The sequence below is a fragment of the Eupeodes corollae genome, chromosome 2 (genome assembly GCF_945859685.1).
Source record: "Eupeodes corollae chromosome 2, idEupCoro1.1, whole genome shotgun sequence".
Taxonomy (NCBI): Eukaryota; Metazoa; Arthropoda; class Insecta; order Diptera; family Syrphidae; genus Eupeodes; species Eupeodes corollae.
The window spans coordinates 128950176-128964590 of NC_079148.1; the positions used below are offsets into that span (position 1 = coordinate 128950176).

The 14415-nt window shown below is 36.6% G+C and overlaps 3 protein-coding genes and 2 non-coding genes across 6 annotated transcripts; all 5 read left to right on the top strand.

The window, feature by feature from the left end:
* The first annotated feature begins 206 nt into the window (after positions 1-206).
* On the top strand, positions 207-2868 carry LOC129948421 (dynein axonemal intermediate chain 4). Its single transcript, XM_056059424.1, has 5 exons — positions 207-449; positions 521-727; positions 791-2193; positions 2253-2465; positions 2546-2868. Exons 1-5 carry the CDS (start codon positions 249-251, stop codon positions 2754-2756), a joined length of 2235 nt encoding a protein of 744 aa, XP_055915399.1. The 5' UTR covers positions 207-248; the 3' UTR covers positions 2757-2868.
* A 2022-nt stretch (positions 2869-4890) lies between these two features.
* LOC129946770 (ras-related protein Rab-34) lies at positions 4891-8429 on the top strand. Of its 2 annotated transcripts, none has more exons than XM_056057087.1 (6): positions 4891-5441; positions 5504-5605; positions 7340-7404; positions 7477-7610; positions 7883-8093; positions 8173-8429. In XM_056057087.1, the coding sequence occupies exons 1-6, from the start codon at positions 5221-5223 to the stop codon at positions 8238-8240; spliced, it is 801 nt and encodes a 266-aa protein (XP_055913062.1). In that variant the 5' UTR covers positions 4891-5220; the 3' UTR covers positions 8241-8429. The 2 variants fall into 2 exon arrangements, with proteins under 2 accessions (XP_055913062.1, XP_055913061.1); XM_056057086.1 differs by having other exon boundaries at positions 4894-5441; positions 8161-8429.
* A 292-nt stretch (positions 8430-8721) lies between these two features.
* Positions 8722-10519, top strand: LOC129946856 (60S ribosomal protein L23a). Its single transcript, XM_056057221.1, has 4 exons — positions 8722-8859; positions 9277-9752; positions 9945-10072; positions 10140-10519. Exons 1-4 carry the CDS (start codon positions 8829-8831, stop codon positions 10399-10401), a joined length of 897 nt encoding a protein of 298 aa, XP_055913196.1. The 5' UTR covers positions 8722-8828; the 3' UTR covers positions 10402-10519.
* Positions 10520-10662: 143 nt separating this feature from the next.
* Positions 10663-10748, top strand: LOC129948660 (small nucleolar RNA Me28S-Am2634). Its single transcript, XR_008781946.1, has one exon. It is a non-coding gene; the product is annotated as a small nucleolar RNA Me28S-Am2634 (small nucleolar RNA).
* Positions 10749-10898: 150 nt separating this feature from the next.
* LOC129948661 (small nucleolar RNA Me28S-Am2634) lies at positions 10899-10980 on the top strand. The gene has a single exon (XR_008781947.1). It is a non-coding gene; the product is annotated as a small nucleolar RNA Me28S-Am2634 (small nucleolar RNA).
* The last annotated feature ends 3435 nt before the right edge of the window (positions 10981-14415 follow it).

Consider the following 14415-nt stretch of genomic DNA (forward strand, 5'->3'; position numbering starts at 1 on the left):
AGCAGTTTTTGCACCTAGACAAAAGTCATAGGCTGAAAATCATAGAAATCTTGTTGCCAACAATGCAGTCCCAAAATATAAATTTGAAATTCAAAAACACTTTGAGCCGTTTTAGACATCATTCAAATTTCTTTATAGCAAAGTAAATACTTGTACCTGTTTTAAATGTACTCAAATATATAAATTCTTTTCATAATTAGCTTTTTCTTGTTTCAGAAAACATAAGAATTAGACATTTTAAAAATAAAATGAAGGCAGGATTTTCAACCGGTTCGTTACGAAAAGGAACTCGAAAATCTGATGGTAGAAAGACTATCAAAAGCAATAAAAATGAAGATGAATTTTCAAACCGTTTAACAAATTCAACTATTTTCCAACAAACTATTGATTCAGCTGATCAATATGCAAAAGATGTGGCTAAGGATCTAGAACTCAGGAAAGAATTAAGAGTATTAGAAAAAAAAATAAAATACTTTGGTAACTGACAATAAAAGTTTGTTTATTCTGAAATTCTGCGCAGGTAATCGATTACAGTGAAGATGTTACCCCCAAACTTATTGAATCTGATGAAAAAGGTAAGAAAGGTTTGCAGCAGCTTCAAGAACAAGCTGAAGAATTTTTCAAAACAATAATGCTTAAGAAACTTGATTTTACTGACTTCGGTGCAATGGAGCGAACTAGTTTGGGAGGAGCCTTAGGGGTTTCCATGGACGAAATTGTTAATGGAGTAAGACAATTTCACAAAATGTTATAATCCTAAAAGTTTAATGCTTTGTTTTTGTCTTCTTAGATATCTCAGGGCCTTTTTATATTGCATGAAAATTCAACACAGTCATCATCGAATCAGCCGAGAGAAGTTGAAGGACTCGGTGAGAAGAAGCAAAAATTCTCGCCATTCATCAAAATTTACTTGAGACAAACCAAAGATATTCTACTCTTCGAACAAAGAAGCACAACAGTGCCTTTTGGTACCGAGGATGCTGAACGGGTGGAAAAAGAAAACACAGCCTACGACTACATCACCAAAGGCAAGGGTCGTCTTCGGCGTAAGGCAGATTCTGAAGCCCAGACAACAAATGTTCTCTACAAATCAAGAGATGTTAATACCGATACGATTAGAAAAATCAATGCTGCATCATATGTGTCAAACTTTGACATGTTTGACACATATCATCAGTTTCAACCGGTCAAATCCAGTCTCAAGATGGATGACTCAAAATCGCTAGATGTCATGACCTACAAAGTAGGTGGTGTTGATCCGTGTGAACAGATAGGACTGTTGCCTGAGTTTAATATTGCGCAGATGGTGACTCAGCGGATTTTGGCTGGGAATGTCTTCAAAGAGCAACAACGCCGCTTCCGGAATATGTACATGCCTGACCCATTGTCAATGAACGTTAAATACTTGTATAGAGCCGAGGTTCTTTGGACATTATGGCCAAGATCGGAGGATAAAGAACGACTTGCAGTGAGTTGCATGAGCTGGTGTCCCTCAAACGGAGACATCTTGGCAGTTGGCAATGGAGTCTTCAGTTGTGCTCCGGAGTATTCTCCAAAACGAGGCTATGTCTGCATTTGGAGCATCAAAAATCCAGTAAATCCAGAGAAGTTTTTCGAATACAAATCCTCTGTGGTATCGGTTGAATTTTCACCTTTCAGACCACAACTCTTAGCTATCGGCTTGTATGATGGACGTGTCGAAGTTCGAGACATAACCATCAATCGCGAATGTATCGTTGCAATCTCACAAAGAGAGTCATCTCCCGGATACCAACCAGTGACTGATATTAAGTGGATTCCTTTGGACGCTGGAGAAACCTCCGAAATTGAGCCTTTTCTTGCTGTGTCTCAAGATGGCAGCGTGATGAAATATCGGATTATTAACAGTCCCCATCTACTTTCCTACTGTCATGCAGTGCTTAATCGAGTCGAAGGTTCTCCGGAGGGAATTCCAGTGGAGCGTCCTTCCAACGCTTTGGAAGCTGTTCGCCAACCCCAATTATTGGGAATCACTTTGGATCCTCTAGTTGAAGATATATTTTATGTGATCTCAAATGAGGGTGTTATTTACAAATGCTCAACAAACTATCCGCAGCAACATTTGAGCTTGTGGCAAACACACGAAGGACCAGTTTATTACATGGAGTTCTCACCTTGGTCACCAAAATTATTTCTCACTTGTGGTGATGATTGGTTTGTTTTTAGCCATGTGAAAGCTTTTCAATTTATTAACCACTTTTGTCTCTCCATAGGTGCATTCGAATATGGATAGATGGAATTTTCAAACCCCTCATAACGTTGACGGACAGTTTTAGCCCGATAAATTGTGCCTGCTGGAGTAAGACCCACTCCACTGTAATTGTGTCGATAAATAGAAAATACGTAGAAATTTGGGACATCAGACGAAGTACTTTGAAGCCAATGTCATCTAAAAGATTAGAAAGACCTTATAACACAATGACCAAGTTTGTCAACTTTTAAATAAACTTAAAAATTAAATTATTTACTAACAAAAACTAATAATTTATTTTTATAATTCCTTAAGGTTTTCAAATTGTGGCCGTTCGATTGCTGTGGGAAACGAACAAGGTGCTACCTTTGTGTGTGCCTTAGAAGATATGCCATTTCCACCACATTTTCAATATGAAGAATTGGAAAAAGCTATTTCTGATGCCTTGATGCCATACCCAGACTTAGGTGCAGAGTTTAAGAGCGTCGGATATTTTGGCTATCCGAAGAAAAAAAAATTTCATTGATTTTATGTTTTTTTTTTAGTTTAAATATTATTTTCCTATATTTTCAAAATGTTAAATTATGATATTCTATGCAATTTAATGAAAACTAAATATAGTCTTTTTTAATGTATCTGCTTTCTGTGTATTTTCTAAATTCAAATATAAGAATTTGAAAAATAAATTCTATATCAATCGCTATAAATTCTTTATCAATAGATTTTGGCGCCCGTGGTGGCCATTTTGTTTTGTTGACATCTGTCAAATCTTTTTTTTAACATTTAGTTGTTTATGACAAATAATGACAAGTTACACGATTAAACAGCTCGTTTAGATAATACAACTTTATTTTCAAAATGAGTGTTTGTTAACGCAAAATTTGCCCGCATCGCACCGATTTTACGGTAGACGTGGTAACTCGCACGTTCAAGAAACGAAAGATCAGCTGAGAACATAGCCGCAGTCCGTGAAAAGGGTAGAGCAGAAAACGAGGCCTTTGGAAGACTTCATCTTGGTGATTTTTTCGTCAGGTTTTGGGCATACACCCGTACAAGATCCAACTGACCCAAGAGCTCAAAGTTCATGACCATAGACAACGTCCAATTTTGGCCGAAAAATCATCTTTTATAACGAGGAGCATTTTTAGATGAATTGCAGTATATGGGACGACACCAACCTACGCGAGATTCACCAGTTGATATCCTCAAACAGTTACCGTTTGGTTGGGATTTTGGGCCGACATGGCGTAATTTGTCCGTACTTTTTTGAAATCGACTTTAGTGTGGCGGTCACCTTCAACAACAAGCGCTACATAACGATGATAACATATTTCTTATGGCCCATATTGAACCATATGGACCTAGACGACATGTGGTTCCAGCAGGACGGTACTACATGCCACACAGCAAACGCCACGATTGACATTTTGCAAATTCAGCCGAATCTATGCTGAAGAGTCATTCAAATTTAGCCTCCTCCGATCCGTGCCACCGTAAGAAGCCGAGGTGGGCATTAAAATTATGTCATATTCCACACTTAATGGCAAACATGCGCCTTTCAAATATACAAATGACATTTAACAGTTTCCGAACAAAATTATAGTATAATTAGGCCTAATTCTTTCCATAAAATGTCAAAAATGATAAAACTGTAATTTTCTAGCAGAACATTTGAAGGGGTTCTCATTGGACTCATTTAAGGTAACTCATTTTGACAACATATTATATTATCTTGCTCCTACATGCCGACAAGAAAGAGACAAAATTAGAACATTAAAAATGTTTAAATGTCACAATGTCAAAATGAACTTACACAAACAGTCCTTATTAACGAAAAAATCAGAGATTCCCGAAGTACTTATATTTTGACATTTTACGGAACTGTAAATTTCTGTCAAAAAAATGTAGATTGAAAATTAAAGAAAAGGGAATTTTGGTACTCAATCGTGAGTGTGGTTTGTGGAAAAAATGTCAAATTTTGTTCGAGGGAACAACTTTGGGTGGCGTTCACATTGGAATTTTTGAATGCGAATATTTTTGACATCTCATCCTTTTTATCTTACTTCAAGTTGGTAACATAACAGATACATATATAGAAGTGAGCTGTAATTTTTAAAATTTGACTTGTCAAGATGTTATGTAACTAAAATAAGGTTGTTTATTTTAATTGTCCAATAAGTGACAAGTTGTTTAGTTGCCAAAAGTTGACTGAACGAAAGCAACTCAATGTTTGAAAGCTTACCTGGATTTATTTTATTGTTATCTATGAAAACTTTTAACTATTTTTAGGTTTCCCATGCATTTATTTATAAAATTATTTATTCAGATAATACACTTTCTTAATTACTCGTGTGCAGATGTATGTCATGGAAAACATTTGTTTTTAAAACAAAGTCAATTATATGCAGAAATATACTCAATTCATTGATAAAGATTGTTTCAATTAGCCAAAAAGTTCGTAGTGCACAGGAGTTTTCTTATCAGTAAGGTACTTAAATTAACGCTTGAAATGTAGGGTAGCAAAATTATCTATTCCTGCTACTCTGATACAAAACTCATATGCCTTCAATCAATCAAACGAAGCTTGAAAGTCTAGTTTCTTATATACACTGCTGGGGGTTTCATTTCATTTACGTTCCAATTGTGTGTGACGTTTATGCTATTTCAATCTTAACGATAAATATTTTCGCACGACGACGGACGTGACGCGGGGAATAATCTTAAGCCCTCTGCATGCGGTTTAATAAATATCACTACAACAAGTGATCTCCGTAATCTGATACCTCAAGTTCAAAAAAACATTATTTCTGTGGTGAATGTTAATCTCGAAAAAAGGGGAAAAATTTAAATAAACAAAGATCAAAAGCAAATCAGTATTGCAATAGATTTTGTGAAGACCGGTGAATTATAAAATTCGGTTGATCGGAGTGATTTTGTTTTGTTTTCAATTTTTTCCTATTTCCTCGGAATTGTCACCATTGACAGATAATATGGACCCTTATAATTTGACAATGCCAAAGGTCAATCAAGATCGTCGAATTATTGATTCATTTGCATTGGCATATGATGAATACTGCTCACCGTATTCGCAGATTGATTTTTCGGAAGATGTAAGAAACGCCATGGCATTGAATAGACCAATCAAGATGTCACCGTGTAAAGCTATTTTTATTGGTGACGTTTCTGTTGGAAAGACAACTATTGTGAATAGGTAAGTGATATGATGGCTAAACAATTTAACGTAATGTCATTGTGTTTCAATTGTTATTGCAGATTTTGTTATGACAAGTTTCCGCACACTTATAAGGCTACAATTGGAGTGGATTTTGAAGTTGAAAATTTTCGAATACTTGGTCATGAATATTGTTTACAAATGTAAGTATCTATACTCATAAGGCCGTTGATGGTGTTCACAATGGATTTTGATCATTTTGACGTTTCACGTTTTTTTTACACATTAAGTGAGAATGAGACAAAATCACGAGACATCAAAATGGATGAATTTCATCAAAAGAGTAAAGTTGGAACATTTTTATTTATTAATTGCGGGTTTAGCTATTCTAATCTTACTTACTTACTTACTTAAGGTGGCGCTACAGTCCTGTGCGAACTAGGGCCTCACCCAACAAACTTCCCCATCTAGCTGGGTCCCTAGCTAGATGTCTTCAGTTTCGCGCTCCAAATTGGGCGATGTCACTTTCCACTTTTGTGCGCCACTTGGGTGTGGATTCGAAGACTTTCCGGGCCAGAACATTGGTTTCTATGCGCTCTGCGTGACCCAGCCATCTTAGTCGTTGGAATTTTACCCTTCTGGCTAAGTCTACGTCGCTGTACAGCCCGTACAGCTCGTCGTTCCATCTTCTCCTCCACTCCCCTTCGATGCATACGGGACCGTAGATCACACGAAGAACTTTTCGCTTGAAACGACCCAAGGTGCTTGCAGTGTGCCTCTAGTGTTAACGTGTGAGCTCAGCACTTTTATTTCAAGTACGATGTTAAGAAAATCGCATGACATGTGCATCACCTTGTCTAAAATCTTTTTTGACATCGAAATGTTCTGTTAAGTTGTTTCCAACCTTTATGGAGCAGCGTGAATTCTCCATGGTCATCCTGCACAAACGGACGAGTTTGGCAGGGATGCCAAAACTAGACATGACTCTATACAGCTCGTCCCTGTAGATGCTGTCATATACGGCCTTGAAATCGATAAAAAGATTTTGGGTGTCGATTTGGTGTTCTTGGGTTTTTTCCACGATTTGCCGTAATGTGAACATTTGATCAACTGTGGACTTTCCTGGTCTAAAACCACACTGATGGGGACCTATCAGGTTGTTGACGATGGGCTTTAGACGTTAACATATTACGGCAGAGAAGATTTTGTAGGCGATGTTAAGTAGACTGATTTCTCTGTAGTTGGTGCAGTTTAGAGTGTCTTCTTTTTTTCAGGATCGGGCAAACAATATTATTATTCTAATAAAAGGATAACAAAAATTCTGTATTTTTTATAAAGTAAAATTCGTATAAAAGCTCGCAAATTTGATTTTAGTTATGTAGACAGTGAAATGTAAGAATTGTGCACAATTTTAATAAATTACCAATAGTCAAGAGAATCCATGATAAACAGATTCAAGTAATATACTAATGTTAATAGAAGCGTACTTATGGAAAGCGATAATTAAGGAATGTCATTATTTTGACACTTGTTAGAGAAAAAAGGATACCAAACACACTTGTTTTATTTTCTAAGCTGTTTCTTTTTTGTAAACAAGACTCATTTTAAATTCTTTTTATCTAAAACTGTTCCAACTTAATAGTTAAAAAGAAACATGAATGAGGTGACGTTAAATATGACGGCTAAAATATGAGGCTACTAAAATAATAATATGAGTGACGTTTTGTTGCTATATTCCATTTTACCATATGATCAGGTATATTTATAACATCAGGCAAATATCTGATATCTGTTCTGTCAAATACACATTTTTTACTAGGTCTGTTCAATTAAACTGAATGTCTGTGACCACTAACAAAAATCACACATATGTTGAGTTATGAAACAGACCTTTTATTTAAAAAGACAGTCTAAATTGATGTAACTTCTACTTTCAGATGGGACACTGCTGGACAAGAAAGATTTAAATGCATAGCCCAAGCATACTATAGAAATGCTAACAGTAAGACATACTAATTTTTACTTTCCTTAAAAATGTTGTGTTTACTCATTTTCTTTTGTTTCATTTAAAAAGTTATAGTGATTGTTTATGACATGACTAATGAAGAGAGTCTTCATGAAACACCAACATGGCTGGAGAGTGCATTGGCAGTAAATCGTGTTCACAGACCTTTAGTGTTCTTAGTTGGAACGAAATCAGATTTGCTGGTGAGTTCACACCTTTGTTTATAAAACCTCTGGTACTGTCATCAAGAGACTCTACTATGGGGGCTTCTAGTCTCGACGGTGACATTAAGTCATTTACCTTTTTATATAAAACCTCAAACGCCACATTGCAGCTACTGTGAACTTTAGAACTAGTTGTTTCATGATAATACTATAGATTTTATGTACAAAGTTCACACTTCTTCTTTCTTATTTGAAATTTAAGAGTGGTAAGCTGGAGATACTAATATTTGTATTTGTTTTTACTTTTCCAGACAAAGGAACAATTTATTTCGATGGAAAGACTTGGCTATGAATTTGCTAGAGTGATAAAAGCTGAATATTGGTCGGTTTCGGCAAGAACAGGATTTAATATTGTAGAACTTTTTCAAAGAATTGCATCTTTATCATTTGACTCGACAATGAAACAGTGCATCGTTGAAACTAATTTCTTTGGAAAACATAAGGACCATCATGTTAGAGTTGGTGAGTGGAAAATATCTTAGTGATTTTTTGAATATCGTCGCCATTTATGATACAATTTTTATTAAAGGTTTTTTTAAAGGTCTCCTCGGTGGTATTGAATGCAACATGAGTAGTGGAATATCAAATAACAGGACTTGTTTATGCTGATAAGGATTTGTTTGTGTTATTGTTAAATTTAGTTTACGTTTTTTTTATATTTTTAAATGTCATACAATTTGGAAGTAAATATTTTATAATAAGTTGAAATTGTCAATAGTTCGTATTTTTTTTTTGGAAAGTTTAACGATAAGAACGCTGTTAAATGAAAGGACATGCAAATAAATCGAATAAAAAGAATCCAATTTGATTATTATCATCCGTTTTTTGGAGAAATTCAAGTGATGCTTCTTCATTATGATTTTTTAAGGTGGTTTTTGTTTAGTTCTTATCGTCAAAATATACAAAATATAGCTACAAAAAGAAAAAAACATACATTTTCTGTCCTCTTGGCATCAAAAATTGTCAAACACCGACAAAATTGTCTTCACAAATTTTAACGCCCTCTACCATTGAAAAATACAACTTATAAATAGTAACAAACAACTCTGAACACACCCTGAGTACAAATCATTTTCCAAACGTTGCCTTCGAAATTACCATCCGCCATCTTTTCGAATATGAATTTTTCGAAATTTCTCCTTTCCGGCATTTGACAAAGACAAAAAACCTTCCTTTCTATTTCTTTTTTCGTTAAAAATGGCACCCAAAAAGCCAGCAGAGAAGTCCGGTGAGGAAAATTTTATGAAAAATAGATTAAAACTGTTAAAATAATTATTAAAATAAACTACAAGTGGAATTGTTTTAATGTGGCCAAAATTTATATCGAAATTTTTTCCTTAAATTCGATTAAATTTAAGTTCTAAAACGTGAAATAAATTTTGCCATGTGGTTTTTGTCAAGACTTGATAGTGAGGTGTAAATGTCATTTTAATTTATTTCTCCACAATATTTATGTGTTTTTGTGATGAACAACGATAACAGAAATTGAATTTCAAGCATTTATTAGAAAATCATGTGTGGATTTTAACCATAACCTCTTTTGTTGACAAAAATCAAAATCAAACACCACGCGTAGTTTCTTCCATCGACTCTTTCCCGTGCACATTGGATGATAAATAAACTAATGAATTGAATTTATTTACAGCAAAGTCGGGAGACAAAAAACCCGAGAAGAAACCTGCCGCCGCTGCTGCAGCCGGTGCAGCTTCTGGTTCTGGTGCTGCCAAGCCAGCTGCCGCCAAACCAGCAGCTAAGCCCGCCGCTGCTGCTCCCAAGAAGCCAGCAGCTGAGAAGAAACCAGCTGCCGCAGCTGGTGCTGCCAAAAAGGCTCCAGCTAAGAAACCAGCAGCTGCAGCCAAGAAACCAGCAGGAGCTGCCAAGAAGGCTGCCCCAGCAAAGAAGGTCGGAGCCAAGGCTGCCGCCAAGCCCAAGGGCAAGGATGTCAAGGGCAAGAAGGTCGCTGGCAAACCACAATCAATGGTTGCTAAGCTGGCTGCCAAGGCCAAGGCTAAGGCTCTCCTCAAGGCCAGAAAACCAACCAAACCAGGCCAAAAAGTACAAAAGGGTACCGCAAAGGCTAAGGCTGTTGCTTTGTTGAAGGCCAAGAAGGCTCAAACCAAGGTAAGGATCAAATTTGTAATTCTAAAATGGAAAAAAATTTAGTGAGTTATTTTGAATGATGATTTTATATGTAGGAATCTCATTGAGCGAATTCTATGAAAAAACTTTACCAACTGATTCTTCCCAGAAAATCCTGGGAAGGTGCTTCTCTCTTGAACATCATTTTAATCATCAATTTTGTTGTATTTTTAGGTCATTAAGGGTGCTTTTGGTACACGTACCAGGAAGATCCGCACCAATGTCCACTTCCGTAGACCAAAGACCTTGAAATTGCCCCGCAATCCAAAATACCCAAGGAAGTCTGTCCCAACCAGGAACCGGTAAGAACTCACAGATTCTCCGTTGTGTATAATTCTATAACTTATTGTGGTACTTGTCTATTTTTAGCATGGATGCCTACAACATCATCAAATATCCATTGACCACAGAAGCAGCAATGAAGAAGATCGAAGACAACAACACTTTGGTATTCTTGACCCATCTGAGGGCCAACAAGAACCACATTCGTGCTGCCGTCCGTAAACTTTATGACATCAAGGTCGCCAAGGTTAACATCCTTATCAGGCCCGATGGACAAAAGAAGGCTTACGTGCGATTGGCTAGGGACTACGATGCGTTGGACATTGCCAACAAGATTGGCATCATATAAACAGTTTTTGCTGTTATTTTTTATATGTAGATATAGCGTTTGTTTGGGCTAACAGTGATGTGGTCCAAGTGTTCGTTCCAACAACTGAACTAAAATAAAAAACAAGAAAAAAATCAAATGTTTGTTTTAGAAATTTCTTTAGCTCTCTTTTTTAGGTTTATTACAATGTCACAATGGGGGCGCTTGGTGCGATTAAAATGAGATGCTTGGACATTTTGCGAAAAAAAGGTAAGAATTTATTCAAGTTGTTAAACTATCTATTAGCTTTTATTGTGATGATTTTTTAGTAGGAATCTCATTGAGCTACTTAAGCATTGAAAACAATTTTTATTACTGATTAGAAAATTGCATACTAATGTTTTTTTAACTACAGAAACATTTTTCTAAAGCTTATTTGTTTTTGCGTCTTTGCAGGGATTTTTTGAGTATTCTATTCAGCAACTGGATGTACTTGAACTTAAGGTAAGAATCTTATTTCAAAAATAATTTTAGAAGTGCTTAAACTTGAATGATGATTTTTTAGTAGGAATCTCATTGAGTCTATATGACTATGAAAACAATTTTACCACTGAAATTAAAAAACTTAAATTTATTCCAAATATTTACTACATTTTGGTAATAAAACTTATCTCTTTCTTTGCAGGTGTTCAGTTGCCGTTATCGAATTTTTAAAGTTAAGAATATTTTGAAAAAAAAAAAATGTTTTAATTGAAATAAAAACTAATTTTCACAAATATTTTATGTTTTTGCTTTTTTAAGAATATCTTTTAAACTAAAGAGTTTGCTTGTGGTCTTTGAAGTTTTTTAACTAAAATAGACAGTTTAAGATATGGAAATTATATATCTTTGAAAAGGTTGAAGTAATCTGATGAAAAAGATACCGTTGTGATAAATAAGGACAAATGGATTTTAATTGAATTTATTAAATTGTTTTCAATTAGAAAACTTGTTTCTCAAATCCAAGAATAGGATTTAGCTATACGAAGGAAATTTTGGTCCTATTTAACCGTCGAAACTAACCTTGTACCAAGAGGGCACTGGAAAACTACGTTAAAATGTTTTATTAGCCATATTCTGCTCAATGTTAAGACTAGAACCCTACACATATTTGGAATGGACGTTTCCTACCGTCCCTGGCACCCTGTTTTTTTAATTAAATAAAAGTCCGTTTACATTTTTAATACTTATTTTATTTACTTTTATTAATATTTAAATAGAATATCAGAAAGCTTTTATTAAAACTTCTATTTAACACATTTAGTACACAATTTAATTTGAGGACCTCCACAAATATTATCAATCAAATAAGGTACAGTGTGATGCAGCACCTTGGGTAGGGTTTGAGGATTAAAAAGTAAAATAGAACTCTGATATAAATTAACTTCTGAAAGACATAAAATTTACGTTACGAACTTGAGTCACATTTGTTGAAGCACCTAAATCGATATATTCATTTGAATGGGAAGCAGAATAGCGTCGCTTTTCGGACCTAATTCCTAAAGCGTCCGTTTTATCTGTGTACTAACTAACAAATTCAATAGCACATGAATTTTCGAATTTAGAACCAAGGAAAAACTCTAAACTCCCACCCAAAAAGAAAAAACCATTGATTCATATCCTGTTTCACGAAACTTGTATTCTACAGGATTTTCTCTAAACGGCCTAATACAAGAGCTAGAATATACTTTTCTATTTTTGTAAGTATGTAAATGGTTTACACCTATTTCAAATGGAATCCTATGACCTACTTAGTCCTATCACGAATTCCAGCGTGATCGAAAAATTTTACGAATCCCGAAAAAACTATTGCCAAGTACGTTCGTAGTGGTAAATAACATTTAATTTTGCACTACGAACAAATTTTGTAATACAGTTTTCGGAATTCCTGATAAGCCTGACTATTTTACCATACGCCAGACTTAAATAAAATTCGTAAAAACTTTTCAAAATATGTTTTATAAATGTTTGCACATTAAAAATAGGAACCTTTAAAAATATCAGCAAAATTTAACAAGGGCCTCACCCAACAAACTTCTCCATCTAGCTCGGTCCCTAGCTATATGTCTCCAATTTCGCGTTCCAAGTTTTTTGAGGTCACTTTCCAACTGTGCGCGCCACCTGATCCGCGGTCTTCCTCTACTGCGCTGTCCTGTGGGTGCGGATTCGAAGACTTTCCGGGCCGGAGCATTGGTTTCCATGTGCTCTACGTGACCCAGCCATCTTAGTCGCTGTACAGCTCGTCGTTCCATCTTCTCCTCCACTCCTATTCGATGCATACGGGACCGTAGACCACACGAAGAATTTTTCTCTCGAAACGACCCAAGGTGCTTTAATCCGCTTTTGTCATAGTCCATGCTTCTGCATCGTATAGCAGGACAGGAATGATAAGGGTCTTATATAGCGAAAATTTGGTCCTTCGAGAGAGGACTTTATCACTCAATTGCTTTCTTAGTCCAAAGAAACAGCGGTTAGCAAGAGTTATTCTGCGTTTGATCTCAGCGCTGGTGTTGTTTTCTGCGTTTACAGTGGAGCCTAGGTAGACGAAGTCCTTGACTACCTCAAAGTTACGTCTGTCGATGAAAACGTTTTGACTAAGACGCCGGTGTTGTTCTTGACGACAGCATGTACTTTGTTTTGCCCTCATTAACCGTTAAATCCATTTGTGCCGCCTCTGCCTCAATACTCACATAAGCCCCATTGACATCACGCTGAGTTCTTCCAATTATGTTAATGTCATCAGCATATGCTAGTCATTGGACAGACTTCTGAAAGATAGTGCCCCTAGTGTTGACGTGTGAGCTCTGCACTATTCTTCCAAGCACGATGTTAAAAAAATCGCATGACAGCGCATCACCTTGTCTAAAACGTTTTTTGTTCCCAACCTTTATGGAGCAGCGTGTATTCTCCATGGTTATCCTGCAAAACGGACGAGTTTGGCAGGGATGCCAAAACTAGACATGGCTCTATACAGCTCGTCCCTGTAGATGCCGTCATATGCGGCCTTCAAATCGATGAAAAGATGGTGGGTGTCGATTTGGTGTTCTTGAGTTTTTAATAACACATTGCTTTACTTACTTACTTACTTAAGGTGGCGCTACAGTCCGGGGCGGACCTGGGCCTCAACCAACAAGCGTCTCCAGCCAGCTCGGTCCCTAGCTAGCTGTCTCCAGTTTCGTACGCCAAGTTGGTTGAGGTCCTCTCCCACCTGGGTGCGCCACCTGAGTCGCGGTCTTCCTCTACTGCGCCGTCCCTCGAGATTGGATTCGAAGACCTTCCGGGCTGGAGCGTTGATGTCCATCCGCTCTACATGACCTAGCCATCTAAGCCGTTGGACTTTAATTCTGCTAACTAGGTCAGTGTCACTGTACAGCCCGTACAGTTCGTCGTTATATCTTCTCCTCCATTCTCCATCTATGCGTACGGGACCAAAAATCACCCGAAGAATTTTTCTCTCGAAGCATCCTAAGACGCTCTCATCTTTCTTTGACAGGGTCCAGGCCTCAGCGCCATAAATGAGAACCGTGATGATGAGTGTCTTATAGATGGTGATTTTACATGCTCGAGAGAGCACTTTACTTCTCAATTGCCTTCTAAGTCCAAAGAAGCAGCGATTTGCAAGAGTTATTCTTCGTTTGATTTCAGCGCTGGTGTCGTTGTCTGCATTAATAGCGGTGCCTGGGTAGACAAAGTCCTTAACTACCTCAAAGTTATAGCTGTCCATGGTGACGTTTTGTCCAAGACGTCGTAGTTCAGTGTCCTTTTTTGATGACAGCATATACTTGGTCACATAACACATTGACTATACTCAAAAGCCTTCATGAAATCGGATAAAAAGTAGGGCTTGCAATACAAAAAAGATCTCATTGCTTTAAGTGGATATCCATCCTTTTAACTACAAAAAATAAGGTCAAAGATTGCGATCTCGGACCTGCTCCTTATTCGGGATTTAAACCTCAAATCTGGTAATGCTGCTCACACACAAGTTTATTCAAATCATGGTTTCAAACTGGTATC

Coding starts and splice junctions, on each gene's coding strand:
- LOC129948421 (XM_056059424.1), top strand. CDS start 249: ATGAAGGCAGGATTTTCAACCGGTTCGTTACGAAAAGGAACTCGAAAA. Junction 2,194..2,252: donor CTCACTTGTGGTGATGATTG/GTTTGTTTTTAG, acceptor GTCTCTCCATAG/GTGCATTCGAATATGGATAG. Junction 2,466..2,545: donor CCTTATAACACAATGACCAA/GTTTGTCAACTT, acceptor TAATTCCTTAAG/GTTTTCAAATTGTGGCCGTT.
- LOC129946770 (XM_056057086.1), top strand. CDS start 5,221: ATGGACCCTTATAATTTGACAATGCCAAAGGTCAATCAAGATCGTCGA. Junction 5,442..5,503: donor AAGACAACTATTGTGAATAG/GTAAGTGATATG, acceptor TTGTTATTGCAG/ATTTTGTTATGACAAGTTTC. Junction 5,606..7,339: donor CATGAATATTGTTTACAAAT/GTAAGTATCTAT, acceptor TTCTACTTTCAG/ATGGGACACTGCTGGACAAG.
- LOC129946856 (XM_056057221.1), top strand. CDS start 8,829: ATGGCACCCAAAAAGCCAGCAGAGAAGTCCG. Junction 8,860..9,276: donor AAAGCCAGCAGAGAAGTCCG/GTGAGGAAAATT, acceptor ATTTATTTACAG/CAAAGTCGGGAGACAAAAAA. Junction 10,073..10,139: donor TCTGTCCCAACCAGGAACCG/GTAAGAACTCAC, acceptor GTCTATTTTTAG/CATGGATGCCTACAACATCA.